Source organism: Oncorhynchus kisutch, linkage group LG11 (genome assembly GCF_002021735.2).
Source record: "Oncorhynchus kisutch isolate 150728-3 linkage group LG11, Okis_V2, whole genome shotgun sequence".
Taxonomy (NCBI): Eukaryota; Metazoa; Chordata; class Actinopteri; order Salmoniformes; family Salmonidae; genus Oncorhynchus; species Oncorhynchus kisutch.
Window position 1 is genome coordinate 82,683,932 of NC_034184.2, and position 22,123 is coordinate 82,706,054.

The following is a 22,123-nucleotide window of genomic DNA, read 5'->3' on the forward strand; positions in this document are numbered from 1 at the left end:
GTGGGACGTCGTGTCAGGTCGGTAATTGTGGTCTGTTTTCTGTCTATCTATTAGGGTGCCGATGGCGTTCGTGGACTGAAGGGTGGAAAGGGAGAGAAGGTAAAGCTTCCTCTTTTCAAAATGTGACGCTTCGTATTCCTGCTGCTATTGTGTGTAAGAATGTTTTGATTCCTAGCACTGTCCTATCTGACCAATGACTTGGAACACAACGCTCTCTCAAAAAGTCCTGTCACAAAGACTTCCTGCAGTCCAAAATGCCTACACTCTCATCTCAGCAAACACACCAAACGCCTAAAGTCTCATCTCAGTATAAACACACCAAACCCCTAAACTCTCATCTCAGTATAGACACACCAAACGCCTAAAGTCTCATCTCAGTATAAACACACCAAACCCCTAAACTCTCATCTCAGTAAACACACCAAACGCCTAAAGTCTCATCTCAGTATAAACACACCAAACCCCTAAACTCTCATCTCAGTAAACACACCAAACCTCTAAACTCTCATCTCAGTAAACACACCAAACACCTACACTCTCATCTCAGTAAACACACCAAACGCTTAAACTCTCATCTCAGTATAAACACACCAAACCCCTAAACTCTCATCTCAGTAAACACACCAAACGCCTACACTCTCATCTCAGTAAACACACCAAACGCCTACACTCTCATCTCAGTAAACACACCAAACGCCTACACTCTCATCTCAGTAAACACACCAAATGCCAAACGCCTACACTCTCATCTCAGTAAACACACCAAACGCCTAAACTCTCATCTCAGTAAACACACCAAACGCCTACACTCTCATCTCAGTAAACACACCAAATGCCAAACGCCTACACTCTCATCTCAGTAAACACACCAAACGCCTACACTCTCATCTCAGTAAACACACCAAACGCCAAACGCCTACACTCTCATCTCAGTAAACACACCAAACGCCAAACGCCTACACTCTCATCTCAGTAAACACACCAAACGCCAAACGCCTACACTCTCATCTCAGTAAACACACCAAACGCCTACACTCTCATCTCAGTAAACACACCAAACGCCAAACGCCTACACTCTCATCTCAGTAAACACACCAAATGCCAAACGCCTACACTCTCATCTCAGTAAACACACCAAACGCCTACACTCTCATCTTAGTAAACACACCAAATGCCAAACGCCTACACTCTCATCTCAGTAAACACACCAAACGCCTAAACTCTCATCTCAGTAAACACACCAAACGCCTACACTCTCATCTCAGTAAACACACCAAACGCCAAACGCCTACACTCTCATCTCAGTAAACACACCAAATGCCAAACGCCTACACTCTCATCTCAGTAAACACACCAAATGCCTACACTCTCATCTCAGTAAACACACCAAACGCCTACACTCTCATCTCAGTAAACACACCAAACGCCAAACGCCTACACTCTCATCTCAGTAAACACACCAAACGCCAAACGCCTAAACTCTTAGAAAAAAGGGTTCCACTAGGGTTCCAAAAGGGTTCTTCAGCTGTCCCCATAGGATAACTATTTTTGTTTCATTTTTGTGTCGGCTGTTCCTATCGGTGAATCCATTTTGAAGAACCATTTTTGGTTCCAGGTAGAACTATGCTGCGTTCCATGTAGAACCCTGTGGAACCCTGTGTGACTACATGGAACTCAAAGGGGTTCTACCTGGAACAAAAAGGAACAGCCGAAGAACCCTTTTAGGTTCTAGATAGCACTTTTTTTTTCTAAGAGTGTAGGAAGGAGTTTCCTGATGTCAGGACAGACATGGTTGTTCCGTGAAGAACATTCAGGGATTCTTCATCAGGGTTGTCCCATTGACATCAGGGTTGTCCCATTGACATCAGGGTTGTCCCATTGACATTAGGGTTGTCCCATTGACATTAGGGTTGTCCCATTGACATTAGGGTTGTCCCATTGACATTAGGGTTGTCCCATTGACATCAGGGTTGTCCCAATGACATCAGGGTTGTCCCATTGACATCAGGGTTGTCCCATTGATATTAGGGTTGTCCCATTGACATTAGCGTTGTCCCAATGACATCAGGGTTGTCCCATTGATATCAGGGTTGTCCCAATGACATCAGGGTTGTCCCATTGACATCAGGGTTGTCCCATTGACATTAGGGTTGTCCCAATGACATCAGGGTTGTCCCATTGACAGCAGGGTTGTCCCATTGACAGCAGGGTTGTCCCATTGACAGCAGGGTTGTCCCATTGACAGCAGGGTTGTCCCATTGACATTAGGGTTGTCCCATTGACATTAGGGTTGTCCCATTGACATCAGGGTTGTCCCAATGACATCAGGGTTGTCCCATTGACATCAGGGTTGTCCCATTGACATGAGGGTTGTCCCAATGACATCAGGGTTGTCCCATTGACATTAGGGTTGTCCCATTGACAGCAGGGTTGTCCCATTGACGGCAGGGTTGTCCCATTGACGGCAGGGTTGTCCCATTGACGGCAGGGTTGTCCCATTGACAGCAGGGTTGTCCCATTGACAGCAGGGTTGTCCCATTGACAGCAGGGTTGTCCCATTGACAGCAGGGTTGTCCCAATGACATCAGGGTTGTCCCATTGACATCAGGGTTGTCCCAATGACATCAGGGTTGTCCCATTGACATCAGGGTTGTCCCATTGACATGAGGGTTGTCCCAATGACATCAGGGTTGTCCCATTGACATTAGGGTTGTCCCATTGACAGCAGGGTTGTCCCATTGACGGCAGGGTTGTCCCATTGACAGCAGGGTTGTCCCATTGACAGCAGGGTTGTCCCATTGACAGCAGGGTTGTCCCATTGACAGCAGGGTTGTCCCAATGACATCAGGGTTGTCCCATTGACATCAGGGTTGTCCCATTGACATTAGGGTTGTCCCAATGACATCAGGGTTGTCCCATTGACATCAGGGTTGTCCCATTGACATCAGGGTTGTCCCATTGACATCAGGGTTGTCCCATTGGATGCCCCTGTCACAACGTCTTCCTGCAGTCCAAAATGTCCCCTCTACTCCTAACTGTATTACAACAGCCTCTTTGTATAAATACATGAATATAATTGAAAACCAAGAGCATGATGCTGATCCACTATTAAAGTTTTTACAACAGTAACATCATGGATATCAGGGTTATTACTGAAGTTAGGTTTTAAATGAACTTATGTTGAGGTTTTAATGCAAACCCAAAACCTTGAGGAAGCAAGGTAGTGTTGGTTCTGAATAGAAAATGAATGCACACCATCCCAGAGGTGAGGGCTTGTTGTGAAACATAAAACATGGTTTCACTGCTTTGGGTGCACCCACACAACTACATGTGTTAGGAGGAGAAGAGACACAAACAGGTGACAGACTGCACAGAGAGTCTCAGAGAACAACAACAGAGATAAGTAAAGTGAACAGTGGGAGACAGAGAACAGAGAGAATGGAGACAGTGGGAGACAGAGAACAGAGAGAATGGAGTCAGTGGGAGACAGAGAACAGAGAGAAATAAAGGAGACAGTGGGAGACAGAAAACAGAGAGAATGGAGTCAGTGGGAGACAGAGAACAGAGAGAAATAAAGGAGACAGTGGGAGACAGAAAACAGAGAGAATGGAGTCAGTGGGAGACAGAGAACAGAGAGAAATAAAGGAGACAGTGGGAGACAGAAAACAGAGAGAAATAAAGGAGAGAGTGGGAGACAGAAAACAGAGAGAATGGAGTCAGTGGGAGACAGAGAACAGAGAGAAATAAAGGAGACAGTGGGAGACAGAGAACAGAGAGAATGGAGTCAGTGGGAGACAGAGAACAGAGAGAAATAACGGAGACAGTGGGAGACAGAGAACAGAGAGAATGGAGAGAGTGGGAGACAGAGAACAGAGAGAAATAAAGGAGACAGTGGGAAACAGAGAACAGAGAGAATGGAGTCAGTGGGAGACAGAGAACAGAGAGAAATAAAGGAGACAGTGGGAGACAGAGAGAAATAAAGGAGACAGTGGGAGACAGAAAACAGAGAGAATGGAGATGGTGGGAGACAGAGAACAGAGAGAATGGAGACAGTGGGAGACAGAGGACAGAGAGAAAGGAGTCAGTGGGAGACAGAGAACAGAGAGAATGGAGATGGTGGGAGACAGAGAACAGAGAGAATGGAGATGGTGGGAGACAGAGAACAGAGAGAATGGAGACGGTGGGAGACAGAGAACAGAGAGAAAGGAGACAGTGGGAGACAGAGAACAGAGAGAAAGGAGAGAGTGGGAGACAGAGAACAGAGAGAAAGGAGACAGTGGGAGACAGAGAACAGAGAGAAAGGAGACAGTGGGAAACAGAGAACAGAGAGAAAGGAGACGGTGGGAGACAGAGAACAGAGAGAAAGGAGAGAGTGGGAGACAGAGAATGGAGAGGACAGAGGGTGAAAGGAGACAAAGAGAGGTTTCCTTATTCTCTTGTTAACTCATCCACCATGTTTTCTAATGCTCAACCACACGTCCCTATAGCAGCATAACAAAGACATCAATAGCTTTTGCTCTTGTGTACATGCAGTGTCATTCCCCTCCTTGGCCACCAGATGACAGTAGACTTCATGGCATACAGACGTATCAAATGAGGTTCCCTGTTTCATAATGGAAAGCTACAGCCCAGATTCATAGACATGTCTAGCGTTGCTATTAGATTCAAACAAAAGTCTCTTTTAAAAATAAGCATGTGTCCAAAGATACTCTGCCATAGCAATTAGGTTACAATTATGTACAAGCTCAAGGCATACTGAATTCCCATGATCACTGACACATAACGACAGGTTAAAGGTCCATTCAATCTCTGGGGTCCATTCAATCTCTGGGGTCCATTCAATCTCTGAGGTCCATTCAATCTCTGGGGTCCATTCAATCTCTGGGGTCCATTCAATCTCTGGGGTCCATTCAATCTCTGGGGTCCATTCAATCTCTAGGGTCCATTCAATCTCTGGGATCCATTCAATCTCGGAGGTCCATTCAATCTCTGGGGTCCATTCAATCTCTGAGGTCCATTCAATCTCTGGGGTCCATTCAATCTCTGAGGTCCATTCAATCTCTGAGGTCCATTCAATCTCTGGGGTCCATTCAATCTCTGAGGTCCATTCAATCTCTGGGGTCCATTCAATCTCTGGGGTCCATTCAATCTCCTACGAAGCAACAAAACAAGTAACCCTTTTGTTGACGTTCCCTCTGATTTCAGGGTGAGGACGGTTTCCCTGGTTTTAAGGGAGACATGGGTCTCAAAGGTGACAGGGTGAGTTGACAACTCAATGATACCGATTCAGCCATCATTGTCATGTGTATGGTACACTTTCCACCATAGGCTACAGTAATGGTACAATATCAGATCTGTTGTCTGTTGGATGTACTCAGGGTGAGCTTGGTATGCTTGGGCCCCGTGGTGAGGAAGGACCTGAGGGTCCCAAGGGAAGAGCAGGCCCCAACGGAGAGTCTGGCTCCATTGGGGGTGCTGGAGAGAAGGTAATGCCTTCATTCTCAGTCTCTATTTGTCCTGTGAGGTCAATCTGTTAACAGAATATCCCCCAAGCCTGTGGAAATACTTGAATTCCATTTTACTGTACAACTGTTTAAAACAGGAATAGGTTTCCGCACACTTCCAGTCAGATGCATATTTCTAAGCTTTCGGTCAAACAACCTTCACATATGAATGTTTACCAATACATTGTGCTCATTCAAATATTAGTTTATGTTGACTTTTCTGTTGTCTTCAGGGAAAACTGGGTGTTCCAGGGTTACCCGGCTACCCAGGAAGACAAGGACCAAAGGTATGTAAACAAACCCACTCTGTGATGCCTATGAGGATTTCTGGAAAAAACTGGGTGTTCCAGTGTTTCCCGGCTACCCAGGAAGACAAGGACCAAAGGTATGTAAACAAACCCACTCTGTGATGCCTATGAGGATTTCTGGAAAAAACTGGGTGTTCCAGGGTTACCCGGCTACCCAGGAAGACAAGGACCAAAGGTATGTAAACAAACCCACTCTGTGATGCCTATGAGGATTTCTGGAAAAAACTGGGTGTTCCAGTGTTTCCCGGCTACCCAGGAAGACAAGGACCAAAGGTATGTAAACAAACCCACTCTGTGATGCCTATGAGGATTTCTGGAAAAAACTGGGTGTTCCAGGGTTACCCGGCTACCCAGGAAGACAAGGACCAAAGGTATGTAAACAAACCCACTCTGTGATGCCTATGAGGATTTCTGGAAAAAACTGGGTTTTCCAGTGTTTCCCGGCTACCCAGGAAGACAAGGACCAAAGGTATGTAAACAAACCCACTCTGTGATGCCTATGAGGATTTCTGGAAAAAACTGGGTGTTCCAGGGTTACCCGGCTACCCAGGAAGACAAGGACCAAAGGTATGTAAACAAACCCACTCTGTGATGCCTATGAGGATTTCTGGGAAAACTTTAATCAAAAGCATCCCACAAAACCCAGCTCATCTCAGTAAACACGCCAAACCCCTAAACTCTCATCTCAGTATAAACACGCCAAACCCCTAAACTCTCATCTCAGTAAACACGCCAAACGCCTAAACTCTCATCTCAGTAAACACACCAAACGCCTAAACTCTCATCTCAGTAAACACACCAAACGCCTAAACTCTCATCTCAGTAAACACACCAAACGCCTAAACTCTCATCTCAGTAAACACACCAAACGCCTAAACTCTCATCTCAGTAAACACACCAAATGCCTAAACTCTCATCTCAGTAAACACGCCAAATGCCTAAACTCTCATCTCAGTAAACACGCCAAACGCCTAAACTCTCATCTCAGTAAACACACCAAACGCCTAAACTCTCATCTCAGTAAACACACCAAACCCCTAAACTCTCATCTCAGTAAACACACCAAACGCCTAAACTCTCATCTCAGTAAACACGCCAAACGCCTAAACTCTCATCTCAGTAAACACACCAAACGCCTAAACTCTCATCTCAGTAAACACGCCAAACGCCTAAACTCTCATCTCAGTAAACACACCAAACGCCTAAACTCTCATCTCAGTAAACACGCCAAACGCCTAAACTCTCATCTCAGTAAACACACCAAACGCCTAAACTCTCATCTCAGTAAACACACCAAACGCCTAAACTCTCATCTCAGTAAACACACCAAACGCCTACACTCTCATCTCAGTAAACACACCAAACGCCTACACTCTCATCTCAGTAAACACACCAAACGCCTAAACTCTCATCTCAGTAAACACACCAAACGCCTAAACTCTTAGAAAGCCTAAACTCTGTCCCCATAGGATAGCTATTTTTTGGTTCAAGGAAGAAACCCTTTTGGGTTCCATGTAGAACCCTTTGTGTAAAGGACTCTACATGGAACTCAAAGGGGTTCTACCTGGAACCAATCATAGTTTTTCAAAGGGTTCTCCAATAGGAACAGCCGAAGAACCCTTTTAGGTTCTAGGTAGCACCTTTTTTTTTTAAGAGTGTAGGAAGGAGTTTCCTGATGTCAGGACAGACATGGTTGTTCCTTGAAGAACATTCCGGGATTTTTCATCAGGGTTGTCCCATTGGATGACCAGTGTTTCAATAGATACCAATGATCCAATATGGAGGTACTGTTGATAGTGCCTGTCAGTCTTCATTCTTCTTACACCCAGAAACCAACAAGTCATATTGTGTCCTCAGAGACCTAGATGGTGCACACTGAGAATTACGATCATCTCCAGTCAAACACAGACAGGTAGATTTGGTAATTAGCATCATATCACATCCCCTAACAGGATATACATGCCCTACTACATTACATCCAGCAATATGCTGTTCAGCAAACCACTGGCAATATGGATTAAAAGATTACAAACATTATGCTGGAAGATTATGTGGCATTCCGTCTAATACATACTCATTTACGCCTGAGAGCTATCAGAAGTTCGATTTTTTTTTAGAAAGTGAACTATGGAAGTGTTGTCATGGGTGTCTGAAAGCACAGCCTTTGGGTTTAGAATGATGTCAGTTTCATAGTGAGACATTTGTAATCTTTCAAACTGGTGTTTGGCCCTATCTATTTCCATCACATGACTCTGTGAATTCAGGCTTAGAAAATACTATACCTGAAGCTTTGAGATGGGAAAATAAAACGCTGAATTGATTTCATGTTTGAATGCTTTCGTGAACACCAGGACTGAAAGTATACGGGTAAGCTAGTTTTGAATCTCGGTCTCGGCCTTCGCAACAAAGAGCCATAATTAGAAAGCAGAATGTCTTCATTGAACTGTGTGTGTGTGTGTGTTTACGTGTGTGTGTGTGTGTGTGTGTGTGTGTGTGTGTGTGTGTGTGTGTGTGTGTGTGTGTGTGTGTGTGTTTACGTGTTTGCCCAAATCAGTGGTTTTCATTTTAATGTTGTTTGGCATCTGTTCCATGTTCCATTTACTCATGTGATATGTTATCTCAAAAGACTGTTTACAAAGACATCATGATATTTGAAGTCCTTACAAACAAAGGGAGAGAGTGTGTGTGTGTGTGTGTGTGTGTGTACGTGTTTGTGTTTAATTTCCTTATCGTATAAACTACATTTTGTACCACATTCATATCGTTTTATTCTGATGGTGATCTCATGAGCTCGTCACCGTTCAGCCGAGGAGTGTTCTGTTGTCTGTGTTGTCTGTCCATGGCACGGTGCAGGCTGGGTACAGACTCATCATATGACGGAGCTCTCTGTGTCTCCTATATACTAATAGAGGTTGACAGTCAACAACAACAACAACAACAACAACAAATGAAAGCAAAAAATAAAATAATAAATAATTCCTCATGACATGGATATACTGATTCCCGACCCGCCATTTTGTTCTCGTTGATCTCCAGGGTTCCAGCGGCTTCCCAGGCTTCCCAGGGGCCAACGGAGAGAAAGGAGCCAGGGTAAAAAATAAATAGTCCCATCCCTGTTTCTGTTTTTGTATGGCGATCACACTGTATTATAACACAACGTAGTTTATTCCTGTTGTAAAAGCAATGTATTATAACACAACGTAGTTTACTCCTGTTGTAAAAGCACTGTATTATAACACAACGTAGTTTATTCCTGTTGTAAAAGCACTGTATTATAACACAACGTAGTTTATTCCTGTTGTAAAAGCACTGTATTATAACACAACGTAGTTTATTCCTGTTGTAAAAGCACTGTATTATAACACAACGTAGTTTATTCCTGTTGTAAAAGCACTGTATTATAACACAACGTAGTTTATTCCTGTTGTAAAAGCACTGTATTATAACACAACGTAGTTTATTCCTGTTGTAAAAGCACTGTATTATAACACAACGTAGTTTATTCCTGTTGTAAAAGCACTGTATTATAACACAACGTAGTTTATTCCTGTTGGAAAAGCACTGTATTATAACACAACGTAGTTTATTCCTGTTGGAAAAGCACTGTATTATAACACAACGTAGTATATTCCTGTTGGAAAAACACTGTATTATAACACAACGTAGTTTATTCCTGTTGTAAAAGCACTGTATTATAACACAACGTAGTTTATTCCTGTTGTAAAAGCACTGTATTATAACACAACATCGTTTATTCCTGTTGTAAAAGCACTGTATTATAACACAAGGTAGTTTATTCCTGTTGTAAAAGCATTTGATTGATGACTTTGCACAAAATACAACCTCCGAGAATCATTGTGAAAGAGATGGTGAAACTATTGTATGTTTTCGATGCTTTCCTTTCCAATCTTCAACAGAAAGAAAGTCACACTCACCTCGAGTGTTTTAGCACAGACCTGGACAGTCGCTTTGAGAACAACTTACTGAGAACGTTTAGGCTGAATTGATCTTGAGGTTTCTGAATTAAATGTAATGTCTTACACTTGTCTGTTCTTCCAAAGGGCGTGGCGGGCAAAACCGGTCCAAGGGGACAAAGAGGTCCAACGGTATGTCCTCCTACCTCACAGTCTTCCTACCTCACAGTCCTCCTACCCCACAGTCCTCCTACCTCACAGTCCTCCTACCTCACAGTCCTCCTACCTCAAAGTTCTCCTACCTCACAGTCCTCCTATATCACAGTCATCCTACCTCACAGTCCTCCTACCCCACAGTCCTTCTACCTCACAGTCCTCCTACCTCACAGTCCTCCTACCTTACAGTTCCTCTACTTCACAGTCCTCCTACCTCACAGTCCTACCTCACAGTCCTCCTACCACAGTTCTCCTACCTCACAGTCCTCCTACCTCACAGTCCTCCTACCTCACAGTTCTCCTACCTCACAGTCCTCCTACCTCACAGTCCTCCTACCTCACAGTCCTCCTACCTCAAAGTTCTCCTACCTCACAGTCCTCCTATATCACAGTCATCCTACCTCACAGTCCTCCTACCCCACAGTCCTCCTACCTCACAGTCCTCCTACCTCACAGTCCTCCTACCTTACAGTTCCTCTACTTCACAGTCCTCCTACCTCACAGTCCTACCTCACAGTCCTCCTACCACAGTTCTCCTACCTCACAGTCCTCCTACCTCACAGTCCTCCTACCTCACAGTTCTCCTACCTCACAGTCCTCCTACCTCACAGTTCTCCTACCTTACAGTCCTCCTACCTCACAGTCCTCCTACCTCACAGTTCTTCTACCTCACAGTTCTCCTACCTCACAGTTATCCTACCTCACAGTTCTCCTACCTCACAGTTCTTCTACCTCACAGTCCTCCTACCTCACAGGTCTCCTGCCTCACAGTCCTCCTACCCCACAGTCCTCCTACCTCACAGTCCTCCTACCTCACAGTTCTCCTACCTCACAGTCCTTCTACCTCACAGTCCTCCTACCTCACAGTTCTCCTACCTCACAGTCCTCCTACCTCACAGTTCTCCTACCTCACAGTCCTCCTACCTCACAGTCCTCCTACCTCACAGTTCTCCTACCTCACAGTCCTCCTACCACAGTCCTCCTACCTCACAGTTCTCCTACCTCACAGCCTCCTACCTCACAGTTCTCCTACCTCACAGTTCTCCTACCTCACAGTCCTCCTACCTCACAGTTATCCTACCTCACAGTTCTCCTACCTCACAGTTCTCCTACCTCACAGTCCTCCTACCTCACAGTTCTCCTACCTCACAGTCCTCCTACCTCACAGTCCTCCTACCTCACATTCAGTATTGAATGAAGTCTTACCTGATCTCATGTCAGTGTGTATTCTGAGCTTTGTCCTCCCCTGTCTCACAGGGTCCACGAGGTGGTCGGGGTGCTAGAGGTTCAACAGGCAAGCCAGGCCCTAAGGTAACTACACTCTCCATCTCAAAGAGATGGTAATAGCTACAGTGTATAACTGGTTAATATCCATGTAAACGATGTGTCATTTATTACAGTGTCCACTTGGGAAACAGTAGAACATCTGATGCTGATTTCCTGTCTTGTTGTGTTTTGCAGGGCACCGCGGGCAACGATGGGCCACCTGGCCCGCCTGGCGAGAGAGTAAGTCCCATAAGGCACTGCTTCCAAGGGGGGGTGGATTATGGTCCAGGGTAGGGGGCTGACCCATCAATAATGAAATAGTTCTGACTGCCTGTCTGACATAGTGGTAGGGTTGACCTGGACAAGTGGTGTTCACCAATGGAAGCAAGGAAGCTACACGACACTACACCATACTACATCACAAAATACTATACTATACCCTACTACACCACACCATCCTACACCATAGCATACTATACTACACCCTACTACACCACATCCTACTACACCACAGCCTACTACACCACAGCCTACTACACTACACCCTACTGTACTACACCCTACTACACCAGACCAAACTACACCACACCCTACTACAATACACCCTACTACACCACACTACACCACGGCCTACTATACTACACCCTACTACACCACAGCCTACTACACCAGACCATACTACACCACACACTACTACAATACACCCTACTACACCACAGCCTACTACACCACATCCTACTACACCACAGCCTACTATACTACACCACACCATGCTACACTACATCATACTACACCACACCATACTACACCATACTGCACCATACTGCACCATACTGCACCACAATACACCATACTACACTACACCACACCATACTACACCATACTACACTACACCATACTACACCACACCATACTACATCACACTACACTACACCACGCCATACTACATACTACACCACACTATACTACACCATACTGCACCACACTACACTACACCATACTACACCACAACATACTACACTACACCATACTACACCATACTACACCACACAATACTTAATCACACCATACTACACTACACCCTACTACACTACACCCTACTACACTACACCCTACTACACCACACCATACTACACCACACCATACTACACCACACCATACTACACTACACCATACTACACTACGCCATACTACACCACACCATACTACACCACACCATACTACACTACACCATACTACACTACGCCATACTACACTACACCATACTATACTTCACCACACTGCAGAGGATTTTCCCAAGGTTGCTGTTGACGCATATCCCACAGTAGTTATTTTGGGTCAATTTTGTCTCCACTTTTGGGGTGATCAGTCATTGGTTCCTAATATTGGGCAATATGCTAATATGCCAATTTCTCTCTCTCCCTCTGCCTCTCTCTCTCTCTCTCTCTGCCTCTTTCGGTCTCTTCTCTCTCTCTCTCTCACTCTCTCTCTCTCTCTCTCTCTATCTCTTTCCTCTCTTCTCTCTCCCCCCTCTCTCTCTCCTTTTCTCTCCCCCCTCTCAATCTCTCCTCTCTCTCTCTCTCCTCTCTCTCTCCTTTCTCTCTCTCTCTCCTCTCTCCCCCATCTCTCTCCTATCTCCCCCCTCTCTCTCCTCTCTCTCTCTCCTCTCTCTCCTTTCTATCTCTCTCTCCTCTCTCCCCCCCCCCCTCTCTCTCTCTCTCCTCTCTCTCTCTATCTCCTCTCTCTCTCTCCTCTCTCTCTCTCCTCTCTCCCCCCATCTCTCTCCTCTCACTACACCATACTACGCCACACCCTACTACACCACACCATACTACACCCTACTATACTACACCACACCCTACTATACTACACCACACCATACTACACTGCGCCATGCTACACCACACCATAATACACCACCCCCAACTATACTACGCCACACCATACTATACCACACCATACTACACTACACCATACTACACCACACCATACTACACTACACCATACTACACCACAACATACTACACCACACGATACTATACTACACCATACTATACTACACCATACTATACCACACTACACTACACTACACAATACTACACTACACAATACTACACCACACCACACTGCACCACACCATACTACACTACACCATACTACACCACACCATACTACACTACACCATACTACACCACACCATACTGTACCATACTACACTACACCATACTACACCACACCATACTACACTACACCATACTGCACCATACTACACCACACCATACTACACCACACCATACTACACCACACCATACTATATTACACCCTACTATACTGCACCATACTATACTACACCCTACTATACTACACCCTACTACACCACACCCTACTACACCACACCCTACTACGCCACACCATACTACAGCTCAACCTACTACACCATACTATACTACACCACACCATACTACACCATACTATACTACACCACACCCTACTATACTACACCACACCATACTACACTGCACCATGCTACACCACACCATACTACACCACCCCCAACTATACTACACCATACCATACTACACCACACCATACTACACCACACCCTACTACGCCACACCATACTACACCACACCATACTACAGCACACCATACTACACCATACTATACTACACCACACCATACTACACCATACTATACTACACCACACCCTACTATACTACACCACACCATACTACACTGCACCATGCTACACCACACCATACTACACCACCCCCAACTATACTACACCATACCATACTACACCACACCATACTACACCACACCCTACTACACTACACCCTACTACACCACACCATACTACACCACACCATACTACACCACACCATACTACACTACACCATACTACACTACGCCATACTACACTACACCATACTATACTTCACCACGCCATACTACACTACACCATACTATACTTCACCACACCATACTACACTACACTACACCATACTACACTACACCCTACTACACCACACCATACCACACCACACCCTACTACACTACACCATACTACACTACACCAGACTATACTACACCACACCATACTACACTACACCACACCATACTACACTACACCATACTACACTGCACCATACTACACCACACCATACTGCAACACACCATACTATACTACACCCGACTATACTATACCACACCCTACTATACCACACCCTACTACACTACACCCTACTACACCACACCATACTACACCACACCATACTACACCACACCATACTACACCATACTACACTACGCCATACTACACTACACCATACTACACTACACCACACTGTACTTCACCACACCGTACTACACTACACCATACTACATTACACCATACTACACTGCACCATACTACACCGCACCACACTATACCGCAGCCTACTACACTACACCATACTATATTACACCCTACTATACTACACCATACTATACTACGCCCTACTATACTACACCCTACTATACCACACCCAACTATACTACACCACACCATAATATACCACACCATACTACACCACAGCCTACTACACTACACCGTACTATATTACACCCTACTATACTACACCATACTATACTACACCCTACTATACCACACCCAACTATACTACACCACACCATAATATACCACACCATACTACACCACATCATACTATACTACACCACACCATAATATACCACACCCTACTACGCCACACCCTACTACACCACACCATACTACACCACACCATACTACACCATACTGCACCATACTACACCACACTACGCTACACCATACTACACTACAACATACTACACCACACCATACTACACCATACTACAGCACACAATACTTCACCACACCATACTACACTACACCATACTACACTACACACTACTACACTACACCCTACTACACCACACCCTACTACACCACACCATACTACACCATACTACACTACACCATACTGCACTACACCATACTATACTACACCATACTACACTACACAATACTACACCACACCATACTACACTACACCACACCATACTACACCACACCATACTACGCCACACCATACTACACTACACCATACTGCACCACACAATACTACACTACACCATACTGCACCACACCATACGACACTACACCACACCATACTACACCACACCATACTACACTACACCATACTACACCACACCATACTACACTACACCATACTGCACCATACTACACCACACCATACTACACCACACCATACTATATTACACCATACTACACCACAACATACTACACTACACCATACTACACCACACCATACTACACCATACTACACCACACCATACTACACTACACCATACTGTACCATACTACACTACACCATACTACACTACACCATACTGCACCATACTACACCACACCATACTACACCATACTGCACCATACTACACCACACTACGCTGCACCATACTACACTACAACATACTACACCACACCATACTACACCATACTACAGCACACAATACTTCACCACACCATACTACACTACACCATACTACACTACACCCTACTACACTACACCCTACTACACCACACCCTACTACACCACCCCATTCTACACCACACCATACTACACTACACCATACTACACTACACCATACTACAGTACACCATACTATACTACACCATACTAAACCACACCATACTACACTACACAATACTACACCACACCATACTACACTACACCATACTACACCACACCATACTACACCACACCATACTACACCATACTGCACCACACCATACTGCACCACACCATACGACACTACACCACACCATACTACACTACACCATACTACACCACACCATACTACACTACACCATACTGCACCATACTACACCACACCATACTACACCACACCATACTATATTACACCATACTACACTACAACATACTACACTACACCATACTACACTGTGCCATACTGCACCATACTACACCATACTACACCACACCATACTACACTACACCATACTACACCATACCATACTACACTACACCATACTACACTGCGCCATACTGCACCATACTACACCATACTACACCACACCATACTACACTACACCATACTACACCACACCATAATATACCACACCCTACTACGCCACACCCTACTACACCACACCATACTACACCACACCATACTACACCACACCATACTACACCATACTGCACCATACTACACCACACTACGCTACACCATACTACACTACAACATACTACACCACACCATACTACACCATACTACAGCACACAATACTTCACCACACCATACTACACTACGCCATACTACACTACACCCTACTACACCACACCCTACTACACCACACCATACTACACTACACCATACTACACTACACCATACTACACTACACCATACTATACTACACCATACTACACCACACCATACTACACTACACAATACTGCACCACACCATAACTACACTACACCATACTACACCACACCATACTACACCACACCATACTACACTACACCATACTGCACCACACAATACTACACTACACCATACTGCACCACACCATACGACACTACACCACACCATACTACACCACAGCCTACTACACCAGACCATACTACACCACACACTACTACAATACACCCTACTACACCACAGCCTACTACACCACATCCTACTACACCACAGCCTACTATACTACACCACACCATGCTACACTACATCATACTACACCACACCATACTACACCATACTGCACCATACTGCACCACAATACACCATACTACACTACACCACACCATACTACACTACACCATACTACACCACACCATACTACATCACACTACACCACGCCATACTACACCACACCATACTACACCATACTGCACCATACTACACCACACTACACTACACCATACTACACTACAACATACTACACTACACCATACTACACCATACTACACCACACAATACTTAATCACACCATACTACACTGCACTATACTACACTACACCCTACTACACTACACCCTACTACACCACACCATACTACACCACACCATACTACACCACACCATACTACACTACACCATACTACACTACGCCATACTACACTACACCATACTATACTTCACCACACTGCAGAGGATTTTCCCAAGGTTGCTGTTGACGCATATCCCACAGTAGTTATTTTGGGTCAATTTTGTCTCCACTTTTGGGGTGATCAGTCATTGGTTCCAAATATTGGGCAATATGCTAATATGCCAATTTCTCTCTCTCCCTCTGCCTCTCTCTCTCTCTCTCTCTGCCTCTTTCGGTCTCTTCTCTCTCTCTCTCTCACTCTCTCTCTCTCTCTATCTCTTTCCTCTCTTCTCTCTCCCCCCTCTCTCTCTCCTTTTCTCTCCCCCCCTCTCTCTCTCTCTCCTCTCTCTCTCCTTTCTCTCTCTCTCTCCTCTCTCCCCCTCTCTCTCCTTTCTCTCTCTCTCTCCTCTCTCCCCCATCTCTCTCCTATCTCCCCCCCTCTCTCCCCCTCTCTCTCCTCTCTCTCTCTCTCCTCTCTCTCTCCTTTATATCTCTCTCTCCTCTCTCTCCCCCCCCCCTCTCTCTCTCTCCTCTCTCTCTCTATCTCCTCTCTCTCTCTCCTCTCTCTCTCTCCTCTCTCCCCCCATCTCTCTCCTCTCACTACACCATACTACGCCACGCCCTACTACACCACACCATACTACACCCTACTATACTACACCACACCCTACTATACTACACCACACCATACTACACTGCGCCATGCTACACCACACCATACTACACCACCCCCAACTATACTACGCCACACCATACTATACCACACCATACTACACTACACCATACTACACCACACCATACTACACTACACCATACTACACCACAACATACTACACCACACCATACTATACTACACCATACTATACTACACCATACTATACCACACTACACTACACTACACAATACTACACTACACAATACTACACCACACCACACTGCACCACACCATACTACACTACACCATACTACACCACACCATACTACACCACACCATACTGTACCATACTACACTACACCATACTACACCACACCATACTACACTACACCATACTGCACCATACTACACCACACCATACTACACCACACCATACTATATTACACCCTACTATACTGCACCATACTATACTACACCCTACTATACTACACCCTACTACACCACACCCTACTACGCCACACCATACTACACCACACCATACTACAGCACACCATACTACACCATACTATACTACACCACACCATACTACACCATACTATACTACACCACACCCTACTATAATACACCACACCATACTACACTGCACCATGCTACACCACACCATACTACACCACCCCCAACTATACTACACCATACCATACTACACCACACCATACTACACCACACCCTACTACACTACACCCTACTACACCACACCATACTACACCACACCATACTACACTACACCATACTACACTACGCCATACTACACTACACCATACTATACTTCACCACGCCATACTACACTACACCATACTATACTTCACCACACCATACTACACTACACCCTACTACACCACACCATACCACACCACACCCTACTACACTACACCATACTACACTACACCAGACTATACTACACCACACCATACTACACTACACCACACCATACTACACCATACTACACTGCACCATACTACACCACACCATACTGCACCACACCATACTATACTACACCCAACTATACTATACCACACCCTACTATACCACACCCTACTACACTACACCCTACTACACCACACCATACTACACCACACCATACTACACCACACCATACTACACCATACTACACTACACCATACTACACCACACCATACTATATTACACCATACTACACCACAACATACTACACTACACCATACTACACCACACCATACTACACTGCGCCATACTACACCATACTACACTACACCATACTACACCACACCATACTACACTACACCATACTGTACCATACTACACTACACCATACTACACCACACCATACTACACTACACCATACTGCACCATACTACACCACACCATACTACACCATACTGCACCATACTACACCACACTACGCTACACCATACTACACTACAACATACTACACCACACCATACTACATCATACAACAGCACACAATAATTCACCACACCATACTACACTACCTCATACCACACTACACCCTACTACACTACACCCTACTACACCACCACCCCTACTACACCACACCATACTACACCACACCCTACTACACTACACCCTACTACACCACACCCTACTACACCACCCCATACTACACCACACCATACTACACTACACCATACTACACTACACCATACTACACTACACCATACTATACTACACCATACTACACCACACCATACTACACCACACCATACTACACTACACCATACTACACCACACCATACTACACTACACCATACTGCACCATACTACACCACACCATACCATATTACACCCTACTATACTACACCATACTATACTACACCCTACTATACTACACCCAACTATACTACACCACACCCTACTATACTATACCATACTACGCCACACCATACTATACTACACCACACCATACTACACCACACCATACTACACCACATCATAATATACTACACCACACCATAATATACCACACCCTACTACGCCACACCGAACTACACCACACCATACTACACCACATCATAATATACTACACCACACCATACTACACCATTCTATGCCACACCCTACTACACCATACTATACTACATCACACCCTACTATACTACACCACACCATACTACACTGCACCATGCTACACCACACCATACTACACCACCCCCAACTATACTACGCCACACCATACTATACCACACTACACTACACCATACTACACCACACCATACTACACTACACCATACTACACCACACCATACTACACTACACCATACTACACCACAACATACTACACCACACCATACTATACTACACCATACTATACTACACCATACTATATCACACCACACTACACTACACAATACTACACTACACAATACTACACCACACCATACTACACCACACCATACTACACTACACCATACTGCACCACACCATACTACACTACGCCATACTGCACCACACCATACGACACTACACCACACCATACTACACTACACCATACTACACCACACCATACTACACTACACCATACTGCACCATACTACACCACACCATACTACACCACACCATACTATATTACACCATACTACACTGCGCCATACTGCAACATACTACACCATACTACACCACACCATACTACACTACACCATACTATACCACACTACACTACACCATACTACACCACACCATACTACACTACACCATACTACACCACACCATACTACACTACACCATACTACACCACAGCATACTACACCACACCATACTATACTACGCCATACTATACTACACCATACTATATCACACCACACTACACTACACAATACTACACCACACCATACTACACCACACCATACTACACTACACCATACTGCACCACACCATACTACACTACACCATACTGCACCACACCATACGACACTACACCACACCATACTACACTACACCACACCACACCATACTACACTACACCATACTGCACCATACTACACCACACCATACTACACCACACCATACTATATTACACCATACTACACTGCGCCATACTGCAACATACTACACCATACTACACCACACCATACTACACTACACCATACTACACCACACCATACTACACTACACCAAAATCAAATCAAATTTATTTATATAGCCCTTCGTACATCAGCTGATATCTCAAAGTGCTGTACAGAAACCATACTGTACCATACTACACTACACCATACTGCACCATACTACACCACACCATACTACACCACACCATACTATATTACACCCTACTATACTACACCCTACTATACTACACCCTACTATACCACACCCAACTATACTACACCACGCCCTACTATACTATACCATAATACACCACACCCTACTACGCCACACCATACTATACTACACCACACCATACTACACCACACCATACTACTCCACACCCTACTACACCACACCCTACTACGCCACACCATACTACAGCACACCATACTACACCATACTATACTACACCACACCATACTACACCATACTATACTACACCACACCCTACTATACTACACCACACCATACTACACTGCACCATGCTACACCACACCATACTACACCACCCCCAACTATACTACACCACACCATACTACACCACACCACACTACACTACACCATACTACACCACACCATACTACACTACACCATACTACACCACACCATACTACACTACACCATACTACACCACAACATACTACACCACACCATACTATACTACACCATACTACACCACACCATACTACACTACACCATACTACACCACAACATACTACACCACACCATACTATACTACACCATACTATACTACACCATACTATATCACACCACACTACACTACACAATACTACACTACACAATACTACACCACACCATACTACACCACACCATACTACACTACACCATACTGCACCACACCATACTACACTACGCCATACTGCACCACACCATACGACACTACACCACACCATACTACACTACACCATACTACACCACACCATACTACACTACACCATACTGCACCATACT

At 44.8% G+C, this 22,123-nt stretch overlaps 1 protein-coding gene across 1 annotated transcript in view; it reads left to right on the forward strand.

Annotated features, from left to right (window-relative positions):
* The window catches only part of LOC109875786 (collagen alpha-1(XI) chain-like), a 241,229-nt gene that overhangs the window by 97,950 nt on the left and 121,156 nt on the right, over positions 1-22,123 (forward strand). Inside the window, 8 exon segments of the mRNA XM_031836411.1 lie at positions 55-99; positions 5,206-5,259; positions 5,379-5,486; positions 5,738-5,791; positions 8,849-8,902; positions 9,874-9,918; positions 11,200-11,253; positions 11,404-11,448. Of these exon segments, the coding sequence (XP_031692271.1) occupies positions 55-99; positions 5,206-5,259; positions 5,379-5,486; positions 5,738-5,791; positions 8,849-8,902; positions 9,874-9,918; positions 11,200-11,253; positions 11,404-11,448 (459 nt within the window).